This window comes from Mercenaria mercenaria, chromosome 7 (genome assembly GCF_021730395.1).
Source record: "Mercenaria mercenaria strain notata chromosome 7, MADL_Memer_1, whole genome shotgun sequence".
Classification (NCBI taxonomy): Eukaryota; Metazoa; Mollusca; class Bivalvia; order Venerida; family Veneridae; genus Mercenaria; species Mercenaria mercenaria.
Window position 1 is genome coordinate 69,874,581 of NC_069367.1, and position 17,125 is coordinate 69,891,705.

At 34.2% G+C, this 17,125-nt stretch overlaps 1 protein-coding gene across 9 annotated transcripts in view; it reads right to left on the bottom strand.

Moving 5' to 3' along the window:
* Positions 1–3,445: 3,445 nt before the first annotated feature.
* Positions 3,446–17,125, bottom strand: part of LOC123553970 (E3 ubiquitin-protein ligase RNF13-like) — a 54,202-nt gene continuing 40,522 nt past the window's right edge. For all 9 annotated transcript variants that reach the window (XM_045343767.2, XM_045343765.2, XM_045343763.2 and 6 more), the window contains 4 exons: positions 14,145–14,238; positions 13,331–13,411; positions 12,569–12,775; positions 3,446–10,532 (listed from right to left, as the gene is read on the bottom strand). In XM_045343767.2, coding sequence (XP_045199702.2) covers positions 10,120–10,532; positions 12,569–12,775; positions 13,331–13,411; positions 14,145–14,238 — 795 coding nt within the window. In that variant the 3' untranslated portion in view covers positions 3,446–10,119. The remainder of the gene's footprint in view (positions 10,533–12,568; positions 12,776–13,330; positions 13,412–14,144; positions 14,239–17,125) is intronic.

Here is a 17,125-nt window from a genome sequence, read left to right on the forward strand (position 1 = left end):
CCAAATTCGAACTTGACCTAAAGATCATCAAGTTTAACATTCTAAGTTTCATGAAGATACAGTGAAACACCGCTCGCTCGAGCATCGATGACTCGAGCACCCGGGCTCGCTCGAGCAATTCATGTGGCCCCGGCCGATTTCCTTCTATTTTCTATGTGATATTACCATGGCTGGGTCGAGCATCGATAACTCGATCGCTCGAGCATGACACCTGGTCCCTGTGTATTAATTTACTCTTTGTTGCTTCTGGCTAACTCGAGCAGAGGTGTCAAAATGTTTCACACTTTCGGTGGTCAGATTGTATCGGTTAATTAAACATTTTCACACACCGTGAGAATTGCGTAGTCTATTCCCAGACTATCTTAAATGTTTGTTTGTCGGTATATTGGATCTTATGATGAGATTAATTATTAATAAAAGCTTAAAGAAAAGTTTTTTTAATTAAATATCTATCAATTATTGATTACTTAAAGCATCTTTTCTGCGGGATCGAGAAGATAGTTATGAGATCTTAGTATTTCAATCAGCAGTTGTTTGCTTGCAAATGAAGGAAATAATATAGCCTTTTCATAAAATTGAGACGATAATTATGATATGCACTTGTTGATGAATAAAAAAGTCTTAGTTGTTTCTTCACATGTATCATTTACAAATTACATATTGAGATATCTATCAATAGATAACGTTTGTAATACATTTGTTTTTGCAAATGTCACAAGTTTGTTATTATTAAGCATCACCGTTTACTCTGCAAACGGTCCCGATGACACTTTAGTTTTCTTTGTATGATGGTCAATGTTTGGGTCGCTCGAAACCATGGATAACTCGAGCATTTTGCTCATCCCCTTGCGACCTTGAGCGAGCGGTGTTTTACTGTACAGTCATAAATGTGGCCTCTAGAGTGTTAGCAAGCTTTTCCTTTGATATGACCTAGTGACCTAGTTTTTGACCCCACCTGACCCAGATTTGAAACTGACCTAAAGATCATCAAGATTAACATTCTGACCAAGTTTTATTAAGATATGATCATAAATGTGGCCTCTAAAGTGTTAACTTGCTTTTCCTTTGATTTGACCTGGTGACCTAGTTTTTGACCCGACATGACCCAGATTCGAACTTGCCCTAAAGATCATCAAGATTAACATTCTGACCAAGTTTCAAGAAGATACAGTCATAAATTCGGCCTCTACAGTGTTAACAAGCTTTTCCTTTGATTTGACCTGGTGACCTAGTTTTTGAACGCACATCACCCAATATTGAACTCGTCCAAGATTTTATTGAGGGTAACATTCTGACCAAGTTTCATTAAGATTGGGCCATAAATGTGACCTCTAGAGTGTTAACAAGCTTTTCCTTTGATTTGACCTTGTGACCTAGTTTTTGAACCCAGTTAACCCAATATTGAACTTGTCCAAGATTTTATTGAGGGTAACATTCTGACCAAGTTTCATTAAGATTGGGCCAAAATTGTGACCTCTAGAGTGTTAACAAGCTTTTCCTTTGATTTGACCTGGTGACCTAGTTTTTGACCCCAGATGACCCAATATCGAACTCGTCCAAGATTTTATTGAGTATAACATTCTGACCAAGTTTCATTAATATTGGGCCAAAAATGTGACCTCTAGAGAGTTAACAGTCAAATTGTTGACAACGGACGGACGGACGACGGACACAGGGCGATCACAAAAGCTCACCTTTGAGCACTTCGTGCTCAGGTGAGCTAAAATTGACCAGAGATGGTGTTCAAATACTTCTGTACAATCTTGGCAGACAGTCACCTGAGGAACCTTTCAATAAAATAATTTTAAAACCTAACCAATAGTTTAGGAGACCTTTCTATAAAGATGTTTCTGTATTTAGCTATGTTTTTGATAAATTTGAATCATATGAAGTATCTTGGTAAAGGGTCACCTCTTGGAAATCATTTTGAAATCAAGTAAGCTTGTTTTGGACGAGTTGTCAAAGTTTCCTCTGTGCATACAAACTGAAAATTGATCGTGCAATTTTGGTTGCTATTTTTGTTTTGGATAAATTAATTTGAACAATTGTGTGAAATCACATTAAAACTGGGTCAATAGTTTCTGACAAGATTTTTTTTAAAAGTTTCTACCACATGTATATACATTTAGGGAAACTGGCAGCACAGTGATTTTGATGAATCAGAGTACTTTTAATATTGTTTAGAATTTTAGGGTCATCCAAGGAATATATCTGAATTTATTTTTAAATTTGATAGCTGCATGATATAATTCAAATAGAAGACAATTGCAGGGCATTCAACTAAACCAATGTCAACAATAAAATTTCATGACTGTTGCCTGTAATGCCAAGTTCTTTAAGAAATAAGTTGTTCGAGTTTTTAAATACATGACATGATGCACTGTATGATGGCGCTGGTCTCCTATCCATAATTTCTGCATAATAACTTAATGCTTTGACTGACTTACTTATCCTAAAACTCAAAAATATACACTGCTGAAGGGTAGTTGACCTGAATTGATTTTGAGGTCAGTGGGTCAAAGGTCAAGGTTATTTATTTTCCTGACAGTACAAATTGTTTCCACTCAAAATATCCAGAACCCATTGACCTAGGATCCTCGGCCTTGGCAGGCACATTGTCTGTGGGCAGTGCATTGTCTCTATTAAGTATCTTGAGAATGCTTTGATCACAACTTTTGACTTAGGTTCTTAAATTCAAGAGGGGTCCATGGTGACTGTTTTTGAACCAACTGTCAAAGTGATCTTAACTTCTGACACACTGACCTAATCAAAATCATTAGGGGTCATTCATGGTCTGCCATTTGTGATGGCATTCAGTTGTTTCAGGATTCTGTATCAAAAGCTCCTTTAGTTCTCTCAAGAATTAGTAACTTCTTCACAGTAAACGTAATGGATCCTTGTCCTGGCAGAAACTGATCCTGGTGTCTTGTTTTACAACCCCACTGGGGTCACAACCACATTAGTACTGTTTTTCCAGGAAGTAGACTCAACAGGGGTTCATAAAAGCCTGAGGCATTCATCGCTATCAAGCTAAAATTTGTATAAATTATCCAGCTGAAATATTATGGTTGATTTTATTTAAAGTTTCAGTGAGATTTTTATTTTATGATTTAAACTGTTGTAGAAAATACAGTTATAAAAAAGGAATCTTAAGGGGACCTAAAAATTCCTTTGAAATAGAACAGAAGCAAATCTCAGATGCCCAATTTAACTGTATAAAATTCTTTTATAGTTACCATCTTTAAACCGAATATTTCAACTCACAGTAAGAAAGCCTCTGGTTTCATTACTAAGTGACATGGGAAGTGTAACATATAGCCCAAAGGACACAAGGGCTTTTTTAAGCAACTTTGGTTGAAGTCCCAAGCAATGATCATGGACACGTGTGTCACATTATAAAGATTACTCAACCCGATTATCCAAATCTGTAAGAAATAAAAACAAGTTTCATTCATGATAATACAATTTTATTTATTGCACATTTGCAACTGAAGTGTCTTCTATTTAATATAATAAGAATGATCAAGTAAGTAAGGATATGAGAGATTACATGACATTGATTTATCAGTTGCCATGAATAAGCAAACAAGCATGCAATTTATTTGACAACATAATCTGTTAAATTTTAAGACTTAACAAGATCATAACATCAAAACTTCAAATAAAATTTGCTAAGTTATTTTACTTTTATCTCCATTCAAACAGGTTAGGTTCATTTTGAAAAATATCAACTTCAAAATTTTTGGCTGTTCTATCTCTTTTACTACTGGAACATAATTGCAAATGTTCTTAGCAGTATCATAATATTAGTTAGAACATTGTGGAATTGTGGCAACATTACTGTGAAGATAATTAGGATATATAGAACTTTACTGATGTCATATATACCTATACTTTTCATTATATCTTGATATATTTGAAAGACCCTTTACAGAGCAAGCCTTAAGATTAATGTCGAATCCTATTCCGAAATGACCTAATTTGCTGTTAAAAACAATATGATTCAGTAAATTCTATGCTGGCAAAGTATTACCTATGCAGAAAAACTCCAAAAAATGTCTGACACATTCATTGTTAAAACCTGATGTTTTCATAGTAATAAAATTTCCATTCATATATTTATGCTGAGTACTATACATACGTATTAAAAATTATGATGGTTATTATATATATTTTGTTTGTATGTCTGAATACTAATCACTTTAAAGTTTGTTGATCTTTTTATACTGAAATAAAGGGTAGTGAAAGCATACAATTTTGAGAAGTTGCCTGACAAGAAATTATAAAGAAAGCGAAAAATAATTTCTGCTCATTAATGAACAATTACATGTTAATGAAGAAACAACTTTCAAACAACAATAATTTACCAGTTCAGTTATTCATCAATAAATTGTTAAAAACACAAAAATATGTTGTAATTTTACAAACAGTTACTAATGTAATGCATTATCATTTTGAGTTAAATCCAAGTATGAAATTGTAGCAAGACTGTCCTTACTTCAAATGTTAATGTATGTTATAACAGCTGATAACTTTTCTTCTCAAGTGTACATAAAGTAACATCACTATGCCCCATGTCACCAGCAATGCTGTTTGCTAGTATGATACTTTTAGCTTGTATTTATTTGGTTCATACTATAACAAACATAACAACAGTCCAAATAAAAAAGTATTCCCCAAAGAGGCACTATCTTACTGGTCACAGGCTATAAAATATACAAAATTGTCTTCAATACATTTTTTGGAACACAATCAAAACCAGCTCCAAGGACCCTTGCAGGAATGTTTAAATCAAAGTGCTAAACCCAGGTTTGTTTCATTAGCTAGCTGTGTGTACAAAATATAACTACAGTTAGATAATATAGGTAAATTTTCACAGCACACCAACTGTTAGTAACTAAAACAGGTGCTCATATATGTATATAATGAGAACTATCTGATGTCTGTGTACAACAACTATATGCTATTTTCCACTTCAAATATCGGCCTAACAAGTGTTTATAAATTAACTGGTATGTATAATGTATTCAGTTCAATTTCAATGTTTTAAACATTTTAACACCAAAGTGAAGGGTCTTATGTTCTTAACATTTCTAAATTTGGAGTTGTAGTACATTTCAAGATAGCTGAGAACTTAACAACGACGAATTTTCCTGACAGATCTTACAAATAAATCTTAAATAGTAACTTAGTAAGTATACATCTTATATCCCAGTTTACTTGTTTACAGCTGTTCAAAGGATCTCTTTAGAGATTGATTAAAGTGGTCCAGAAGTGTTACTGGAAGATTTACTATATGTATTTACTGACTGTATAAAGTTAACCATTATCATGTTTTATTTCAAAGTTGATCCTTGTCAACATCAGACATATTCATACAGCAAACAAACAACAACTGTTAAAGCAGAACTACAAATTTTGCCCCAATTTTCCTTTAATCATAGGCTATTACATGTTAGGTAAAGTATTTGCATATTATTTACATGTATAAAGAAAAGCAAAATGAATACAATTATGATGTTTGGAAACTGAGAAGCAAAGATATAGAATTTATTACTTCAAGTACAGATCAACAATGTCGAAGTAACTCTTACTATTAAAATATCCTCTTAACTTACTACAAGCTCTAACAGTTACCTTAGATTTCTGTGAAATCATTAATATTTGCTTTGATTATAAAAAATTCAAGCCCAACAAGCAAAAAATTTCCCATTTGTATTCTCTTCAAATCTTAAAATCCACAAAATAGCAACTTTGACAGAAACCATAAATTGAAAAGTTAAGAAAATTTATAAATGTACCATATAATAATCACATTTTGAATGATTATTTTATGTAAAGGGCAAAACCTCAAAAATGTCTCTGTGTCCCTTGTTGAAGAGATGATGTATTTTCTAAAGGTAGCAACAATTCAAACTGTATAATGATCTTTACTGAATCTCAGGCTGATTTACCATAGATATCCATGTATAACGCACACCCCCGATTTTATCCCAAAATCCTGGGGGAAAGAAATATTTGGTCAATTTTGAGGCGGATGGAAAATGAAAGAGGAGTTTACATCGACACTGGAAATAAATTTACCTCCGCGGGTGGAGAGCACCATCGGTCTAGCAGTACTATCGATTTTTGTTTTCTCGAAAATAAAACTAATAAAATATCGTTATATTTGTTGTTTCTTTTTTTTAATTAAATATTTTGAATAAATAGAAAGCAATTGTTTCAATATTTCAGAATGGTATGTTTCAAAATGTCATGAGCTTCTCAATTCAAACTGATAACAAAAGGTGTGATAGTCTTTTTGTTACGCTCAAATGGCCAGTAATTATCGGCAATTAGCGTGTCACTTCGTGTCAATTTTGTTGCTCACAGTTCGATCTCAGTTAAAGATAATACTCGATCTTTAATTAGTATCATAATATTGGTGATTTTTTTTTTTAATATTTCTTTCAAAATACTTTTAAATTTGTATGAAACTAATTTTGTGTGAAAGAAAAATAAACCACTATCTTTTAGATTTTAGCATAGACAGTTAGCACAGAGAGTAGTTTCCCTTTACCAAAATGGCGAAAATCGTAAACAAACTTGTTTTGAATTTCGAAAATCGTCTATACCTGTATATATTTCCATTTTAAATGAAATCGGAATGACTTATGGATTAACCAAGAAAATATCCAGATCAACTTTCAAGTTATTAAAAACAGAATAATTGATATCTGTTAACAATGGTGGTACTTAAGTATTAATAATTCTAGCAGATTGGCACCGTAAAGCCTTTACAAACACTCATTCCAACTTGAAGAATACCTTAATTGTGTAAATATAAGCAAATATAGAATATCACTGGCAAAATTTAGACTGTCTTCTCATAATTTCACAATAGAATCAGGGAGATATGAACATGTCAGACGAGAAGACAGACTGTGTTCAAATTGCAACATGAATGTAGTAGAAAACGAGTATCATTTTCTATTAGTCTGCCAAAAGTATTATATGTTATGTAAGAAATTTTTGAAACCATACTTTTGCCACTGGCCAACTGTTCATAAATTTGAAACATTAATGTCTTCAAAAAATTCTGTGACACTTAATAATTTATCCAAGTACCTTTATTTTGCTAATAAGGAACAAAATAATGTTTAATATCTTGTGCTTTACTTTAAATAGTTTGCATTGTTATTGAAATGCTTTTTTCACCAACAAGTATTCTCATTATATTGTGCCTTACTTTGTAAACATACTTCATGTTACGACTTTCTCTGAAAATTTTCCACATGTTCTACTCCATACATTGTTAAAATATTTTGGCTATAAATGTACATGTATTTAATGCTAAATAAATGATATGTTATGTTATGTTATATTATGTTATGTATAATGCGCACCCACGATTCAGGGGTGGTCCCGAAGGGTAAAAACTGTGCATTATACATGGGTATCTATGGTAGTTTGCAAGACACTCCCTTCAGAAAATGTTTAATTTCTTGAAATGTTTGTAAGTTTCTTCCAATGTGGCATATCAAATGAAAGAAGTAAATGTCATGTATATATGAATTGTTTTATACACTATGAACATGTAACATCAAAAACCCTAATTGGTTAACTGAACTGAAATTTGTTTCTGAGTAAAATAAGTTAACATGTTCCTATATTACTGTGTTATAAAATCATCAGTACCTAGGTCACAATTTTTTCAGACCATTTTGTTCAAACACTGACTGAATCTCCACTTTAATTACCTACAAAAGTACAAATACATGTACATACACCTTTCTACAAATAAAAAGTTGTGTTTAGCACTATTTACAGCTAATGTACATCACACCTAAATAGATTTTCAAACAAAAGTGTATCCAGCACAAACAACAATCATATATAAATAAAGATTAAATACAAATTTTAAACATAAAATTTGAGGTAACTGAAAAAAATGAACTTAAACATTAACAAAAAAATCAACAAATAACAAAATAATCACTGGGCAACATATTTAAGTTTTCTTTATTACATTTCAAACAAGTAAGAAAGCTAACAATATCATTCAAAAACAAAACAGAGCCAGAAAGGGAACAATTCTTCAAAGAAACAATTTAACTGGTGCCAAGCTTTTGCAACTTTATACTTGGAATTTTCTGAAAATCACAGACTTTGCGAGCACATTTTTGGACTTTTTCAAACTCAAGAACTATTCAAGCACTGACAAGAAATTCAAGGATATATGTTAACTCTGAACTCATAAGATTTTTTCACAATCACTGCTCTTATCAAAAATTTGGCATGAAATATTCATGCCAAGTATATAAGATACTACACGTTATACAATTTTCAAAAGTGAATTAAACCAACGCACAAAGTAACTTCTACTTTCTTTTAAATTATTCTTACTTATTTGATCAAATATGTTTTTGTGTTCAGTAGTATACACACAGCTATGAAATAATTTCCCATTACATCCTGAATATCCGTCATACAATGAGATACAGGCTGTATAGATACTACTTGCTAATCCTATTGTCAAACAAGAGGGCCATGAAGGCCCTGTATCGCTCACCTGACCTACTGACCTAAAGATCATCAAGATTAACATTCTGACCAAGTTTCATTAAGATATGGTCATAAATGTGGTCTCTAAAGTGTTAACTAGCTTTTCCTTTGATTTGACCCAGTGACCTAATTTTTGACCCCACATGACCCAGATTCAATCTTGACCTAAAGATCATCAAGATTAACATTCTGACTAAGTTTCATGAAGTTACAGTCATAAATGTGGCCTCTACAGTGTCAACTAGCTTTTCCTTTGATTTGACCTGGTGACCTAGTTTTTGATCCTACATGAACTAGATTCAAAATATACCTTGAGACCATCAAGATTAACATTCTGACTAGGATTCATGAAGATATAGTCATAAATGTGGCCTCTACAGTGTTTACAAGCTTTTCCTTTGATTTGACCTGGTGACCTAGTTTTTGACCCCAGATGAGCCAATATCGAACTCCTCCAAGATTTTATTAAGGGTAACATTCTGACCAAGTTTCATTAAGATTGGGCCAAAATTGTGACCTCTTAGAGTGTTAACAAGCTTTTCCTTCGATTTGACCTGGTGACCTAGTTTTTGACCCCAGATGACCCAATATTAAATTCGTCCAAGATTTTATTGAGGGTAACATTCTGACCAAGTTTCATTAAGATTGGGCCAAAATTGTGACCTCTAGAGTGTTAACAAGCTTTTCGTTTGATTTGACCTGGAGACCTAGTTTTTGATCCCAGATGACCCAATATCGAACTCATCCAAGATTTTATTGAGGGTAACATTCTGACCAAGTTTCATTAAGATTGGGCCAAAATTGTGACCTCTAGAGTGTTAACAGTCAAATTGTTGACGATGGACGGACGGATGAACGGACACAGGGCGATCACAAACGCTCACCTTTGAGCACCTTGTGCTCAGGTGAGCTAAAAAAGTGAACACATGCAAAACCTTTGCCCTTAAAGCTCATTTCAAATTAAAACACAAACATACAGTTACTCTAACATGAGTTCATGTTCCCCTAAGCTGTTCTCACACAACTATACACATCCTCTATAGATTAAAGGGGTGTTTCTTGCAAGCAACTAATATACAAAATGAACATATATCAACTTCATCAATAAATCACAGATCAATTCAATTTTTAATTTCTAAAATGGAATCATATTATCAATTTAAAAAACACTTCAGTTTTCAATTAGAAATAACTTTAATACATATAAAATTCTAATAAATGACAATTTGAAAAAAAATAAGAGTATATCAAAATTACTACAAATCGAGTTCAGCACAGCAACGTTCTGAGAAATCGCAAATACTTTTTACAGATACATGCAGGTATTCTATATATGTAGTTATAAAAATCTTTCATAAGTATCTAAATAAGTGTGTCATTACCAATTAACATAAATTTTATTTTGCTAAGTTAGATCTACATTACATGTTATTGCATCTGTCTCAGTACTATCCATACACGAATGTTTTGTCATTTTAGAAATCTACTTCCAACATGTAGGGATCTCCTGCACATACCTATATATGAGTTCATATAAAACCTCAAAACCTCTAAAAGCCTCTTTTAAGTCTTTCTCTAAATTACTCCATTTGATTTCTTTTCATCCTTTTTACTTGACTCACTAAATACCACATCTGTTTCTGGCACATGAAATTCTGGTTCATCTTCCGACCTGTCTGTTTCATCTTTTACTTCAAAACCAGAGTTGTCTTCCCCGTGGCTTGTTTCTATGACTGCAGTTTCTTCAATGCTGTGTGTGGCTGAAGCTTCAAGTCTTTCATTTTGATTGGTCAATTTGCTGTCAGCTCCATTATGATTGGATGATTTAGGCAAAGATAACAGTGGGTTGTCCTTAGCAAGATTGACGTGTCTGATTCCTCCCACTGCACCAATCTCAGAATCTGATAGGTCAGAATCATCACTGGAAGTGTGGCTACCACCTTCATTCACATGTGACACATGAGGATTTCTAGCAGTTTCTGGTAACCCTGGAAACAAATCAGAATTTCAAATGTTTTTTTCTGCTACAATATAATGCTTTTTAATGATTTGTACTTGAACACAATATAAACAGATTTCTGACTAAATTCCAGGTCGACTGGGTAGGTAATGTGGCTTCTATTGTATTTTAACAAGGTTTTTCTATGACATGACCCAGTGACCTAGATTTGACTAAAGATGACCCATCATTACATCAATATTTTCAACCTCTATGTACTTACAATAGGACCCAAGACGCCAATATTTTTTCATACTGATCTGCAAATTTCATTCGAAGTGAGTGATATTTTTTTTATGTGTATCATCGTGTTTAAAATTTGTTATTTTACTAAAGCGACGGAAAACAAGAGGGCCATGAAGGCCCTGTATCGCTCACCTGACCTATTGACCTAAAGATCATCAAGATTAACATTCTGACCAAGTTTCATTTATATATGGACATAAATGTGGCCTCTAAAGTGTTAACTAGCTTTTCCTTTGATTTGACCTAGTGACCTAGTTTTTGACCCCACATGACCAAAATTCGAACATGACCTAAAAATCAACAAGACTTAACATTCTGACTAAGATTCATGAAGATATAGTCATAAATGTTGCCTCTCGAGTGTGAACAAGCTTTTCCTTTGATTTGACCTAGTGACCTAGTTTTTGACCCCACCTGATCCAGATTTGATTGTGACCTATAGATCATCAAGATTAACATTCTGAATAATTTCATTAAGATATTGTCATAAATGTGGCCTCTAAAGTGTAAACAAGCTTTTCCTTTGATTTAACCTGGTGGCCTCGTTTTTGATCCTACATGATCCAGATTCAAAGTGGACCTTGAGAACATCGAGATTAACATTCTAACAAGTTTCATGAAGTTATAGTCATAAATGTGGCCTCTACAGTGTTAAGAAGCTTTTCCTTTGATTTGAGCTGGTGACCTAGTTTTTGACCCCAGATAACCCAATATCGAACGTGTACTAGAGTTTATTGAGGATAATATTCTGACCAAGTTTCATTAAGATTAGGCCAAAATTGTGACCTCTAGAGTGTTAACAAGCTTTTCCTTTGATTTGACCTGGTTACCTTGTTTTTGACCCCAGATGACCCAATATCAAACTCATCCAAGATTTTATTGAGGATAACATTCTGACCAAGTTTCATTAAGATTGGGCCAAAAATGTGACCTCTAGAGTGTTAACAAGCTTTTCCTTTGATTTGACCTGGTGACCTAGTTTTTGACCCCAGATGACCCAATATCAAACTCATCCAAGATTTTATTGAGGGTAACATTCTGACCAAGTTTCATTAAGATTGGGCCAAAATTGTGACCTCCAGTGTGTTAACAAGCTTTTCCTTTGATTTGACCTGGTGACCTAGTTTTTGATCCCAGATGACCCAATATCGAACTCGTCCAAGATTTTATTGAGAGTAACATTCTGAACAAGTTTCATTAAGATTGGGCCAAAATTGTAACCTCTAGAGTGTTAACAGTCAAATTGTTGACGACGACGCCGATGGATGGACGACGACGGACACAGGGCGATCACAAAAGCTCACCTTTGAGCTAAAAATAAAATAAAAGCGGACAAATATGCAATAAGAAGAACGTTAACTTTGCTATGAGAAACAAACACTTGTCCTTGCATGCAATGATACTGCGCTGCTTAAGTCCCACAATATCTCTGCTTGCTGCAGAACTTGTGTACATATTTCTCGACATACAAACTATTTAAACATTCAGATTTCCTTCAGATTTAGCCAAAATTGGCGAGAACGTTAAAAGTGTGGATGATGGATGACAAATTTTCCACCCATATCTGAGACTCATCTTGACCCTTTGGTTCAGATGAGCTAAAAATCAGTAACCACTTGATCCAGCACCCATCTTGACTCTCACCCCATCTGACATATCACTACACCTAACAAAACATTGCTTTTCAGAGGCTATTGCAAATATTTATATAAAACTAACCAGAATCACTCATTTTTAAAAGAGGAAATGCACCACTTCTTTTATAAACATCAAAGTTACCTGAGTTATCGAAAGTTGACCTTCTTTCCCCTGACCCGCCTGATCCGCCCGCCAGCAGTGGAGTTCTCTCCGAAGGTGTGTCCTCGTCTCCATCAGAGGTCTCACTGTCGGAATCAGGATCATCGCCTGGTATCACCTTACGCTTACAGATTGGGCAACTACGTTTATTTTTTGTTAACCATGGGTCTATACACTTTGTATGGTACACTGAAAAATATGAGTTCCAATATTGTTTACACTTTATAGAAGTTTTACCCATTCGTTTTAAACATTAATGTAAAAGTACTTCACATATAAAAGTCTGCCCTTTTTTACCCTTGCAATTTTTTTGACATGCTTGTATACAAGGTGCATATTTATGAAACAAACATTATGATCTTGATTTATCCAAATTAACAATATTCTCGTGTTCTCTACCTATGTTCAAAGTTCCAGGAAAGTTTCTTGCACTTTGAATTACAGCCCTATCCAGTTCCTGTGACACACTGACTCATGGAGGGCATACCAGAGAGTGGCATGATAAAGAGCAATACAGTTCTTTAAGTGTCATGGTGAATTCCTAATTCAAAATTGCAGGATTTTAGCTTAACAATTTCAGCTATATCATATCATGATATTTAACATTAATGGACATTTCTTTCATTTTAAAAAAGTTTTGATATTTCAATGTATATATATAGAGTATATGCTGAGAAGTGTTACAATGATGTGTTCCAGCTATATACATTAATAAAAAGTATTAGATATAAGGAAAAGCACTACCATGACTACAGGGTAAAAGTCTAAGTTTTTCTCCTTCCTCATAATCATCCAAACATATAGCACACACATCATATTCATCTCCTGAAATAAAATGTTATGCAGCTCGAATTAAAAAATCTATTTTTGCAAGCCAAATTTTTAAATTCAATTTGATGGGCTTGGTATACTATTTGCAATATAATGCTGGCGTATGACGCATACAGGACTATTTATGAAAATAATAATCAAATTCAGTAAGTAAGGGACAAATGCAAAAGAGGTCTAAGTGCATAAACATAAGGATGCAATTAAGTCTTCTTTTACACTCATGCTGAAACCAGGTATCTCAAAATCCAAAGAACCTGATGTTTTAACTTAATGTATTGACATAGCCACATAGCCATGTACATGTAAAATGCCATGTATATTTCATAAATAGTGTGAGACAGACTAATCTAAAATGCATTTTTTAAAACGTTTTTTGCATAATGATAATATTATATAGGCATTAAATTCTTCACTTCAATAATTTAGACTTTGATGCATTAAAATTTGACTGACGAGACTTTTTCTTGATATATTTTGAGATTCTTGATATATTCTGAGATAAGCGAGTTTGAGTTCTGATTTCAACTGGCATATTTATAGGTTATATGGCAACTTTCCAGCTTTGATGGTGGAGGAAGACCCCAGGTGCTCCTCCGTGCATTATTTCAACACAGGTGGGCACCTGGGTAGAACCACCGACCTTCCGTAAGCCAGCTTCCTCCCTGCTCTTTCTTACAACATCATGGTTTATGGAAATTTCTAGAGTAGTCAAAACACCCTGTATTACCTTTTTTAAACTTTTTAACTGGTATTTTCTTCAGATGTTTGGAAGACAGCCTAGAACGTCGCTTTCTTCTAAAATCCCTGCACCATTTTACAACCTGAAATATGAATGTATTGTAGAAGCTTGTACAAACATACTGAAATCATACCTATAGATTTAGAACATGATTATAACTTTTAACCGTAATAAGGTATTTATATTGTGGTTGTGTTTAGAAACCTATCAATATAATTTAGGTCATATGGTTGCTTTTCCTGCTTTCATTAGTAGGGGAAGATCCCAGGTGCCACTCCAAACACTGTGCAGGGATTTCTGCACATGTACTATTATGATGTTGATCAACATGTGTTTTTAAAATGGAATTAATTAGATTTGAGACCAGTCCTACTAGGTCTGAGGTCACAGACTGTATGACAGATCAAGGAACTATATTAAGTTGTTAAAGAAACAAACTGAATTAAGCAAACTACTATTATACTAAATTCCAGTAGAAATCATCATCTGACTTCTCATGGGTCTAACCTGATACAACTGTTAACAAATATTGCCTCACACTGTATGAATACCACTTTCTAACTGCAATCTTTCAGTTTTTAAAACTAACAAATAACTCCACGATTTTTTTCTTTGTATACATGAACTTTTAGGAATATCAATATATTTTTAAATACATCTTCAGATAAAATTCTTAATACTGAGTAAACTAGAGCTATCACTAAAGGTTATGAATGTACCCCGCTCATGCACTGACACAGTACATTGCAATTTGACACACACAAGACTGCATAATTATGTGGACTGTATGTATACAGTATAGTAACAAAAAACAAAGTTCCATAACTATGCAGAATATTTAATCTAAAAGAACGTAACATGCACCATGCACAACTAGGGTTGGTACTGATCACTTGTGTGAAGTTTCATTAAATTTGTGCAAGGGTTTGGAAAAATTAGGCGCGCACAAGATTGCTATGCAGACTATGTACATAGTATGTTAACAAAAACAAAGTCCCATAACTCTGCAATTTTTTGTTGTTGAAAGAACCTAACATGCCCCATGCACAACTACTGTTGTTACTGATCACTTGTGTGAAGTTTCATTAAACTGTGTCAAGGGGATAAGAAGAGATGGTGCGCACAAGATTGTGTCTATGTATATAGTATAGTAACAAAAAAACAAAAGTCCCTTAACTCTGCAATTTTTTTTTCTGAAAGAACCTAACATGCCCCATGCACAACTACTGTTGTTACTGATCAGGAATCATAATTGTGTCAAGGAATGTCAGTAAATTGTGCAAGAGGTTGACGAAGAGATGGAAGCGCACAAGATTGTGTCTATGTATATAGTATAGTAACAAAAAACAAAGTCCCGTAACTCTGCAACTTTTTTTTTTCTGAAAGAACCTAACATGCCCCATGCACAACTACTGTTGTTACTGATCACTTGTGTGAAGTGTCATTAAATTGTGTCAAGGGGATGAGGAGAGATGGAGCGCACAAGACTGTGTCTTGACAGACAGACGGACGGACAGACAACCTGAAACCAGAATACCCCCCCCCCCCCTTACAACTTTGTTGTCGGGGGGTTTTAAAGATATATTGCCTCCCTTTATTGTATAACGAAGAGATGGAGCGCACAAGATTGTGTCTATGTATATAGTATAGTAACAAAAAAAAAAGTCCCGTAACTCTGCAACTTTTTTTTCTGAAAGAACCTAACATGCCCCATGCACAACTACTGTTGTTACTGATCACTTGTGTGAAGTTTCATTAAATTGTGTCAAGGGGATGAGGAGAGATGGAGCACACAAGATTGTGTCTTCACAGACAGACAGACGGACGGACAGACAGACAGACAACCTGAAACCAGTAGGAGAGATGGAGCGCACAAGTTTGTGTCTATGTATATAGTATAGTAACAAAAAACAAAGTCCCGTAACTCTGCAACTTTTTTTTTCTGAAAGAACCTAACATGCCCCACGCACAACTACTGTTGTTACTGATCACTTGTGTGAAGTTTCATTAAATTGTGTCAAGGGGATGAGGAGAGATGGAGCGCACAAGATTGTGTCTTGACAGACAGACAGACGGATGGACAGACAGACAGACAACCTGAAACCAGTATACCCCCCCTTACAACTTTGTTGTCAGGGGGTACAAAGATATATTGCCTCCCTTTATTGTATAACGAAGTTAAACACTACTATCTACTTTGAAGCATCACGTCATATTTCATTTTTTGTTTATTTGACAGTATGATAAATTTAATCATAATTAAAACTGTAGGCCTTAGTAGATTTAACAAAATTAAGACCTGCTTTATAGATGTATTATGTCTGTAAAGAACATGATTATTAGAATTACATGACTGTAAAAGGTTAATGGGGGTATAATGAATTCAATCCATTAATTTTTTAGTGTTACTGAACAGGCAACCACATTTTAAATAAGAAAGGGGTCATAGCTCTTCCAAAAATGGGTGAAGTTTTAACCAAAACTGAACTTGGTCTGTAATTTATAATCATGTACCTCCTAAACCTGTATCTTATGATCATATACCCATGGACAAAAATTGCACCAATCCTTTCATGTGTTATAACAGCTGCATGGATGCAGACAGGCACACATCTGCATGGTGACGCAAGCATACCCCCTCCTAAACTTTGTTTACGGGTAGTTGTTTGGAAATAAACAATTTGAGGTCACTTTCCAATAAAAAAAATAAGAGCTATGCCAAGCGGGGCAATATAGACCTGAAGGACAGAAGCAAAATTTAAAGATTTTTTTTGTGTGGTGGTGGTGGGGTGTGGGGACACTTTATGTCGACTGTTGCAGTCTGCACATCGTCTCATCACCATCTGCCTGTATTCGAAGTATCAAGTCAATACCTTTAATACTGTTTAAGTTATGCTCTGGACACGAAATATGCTTGGCAAATTTGACCTTGACTTTTGACCTACCACCCTGGTTCATATATTCTGCAT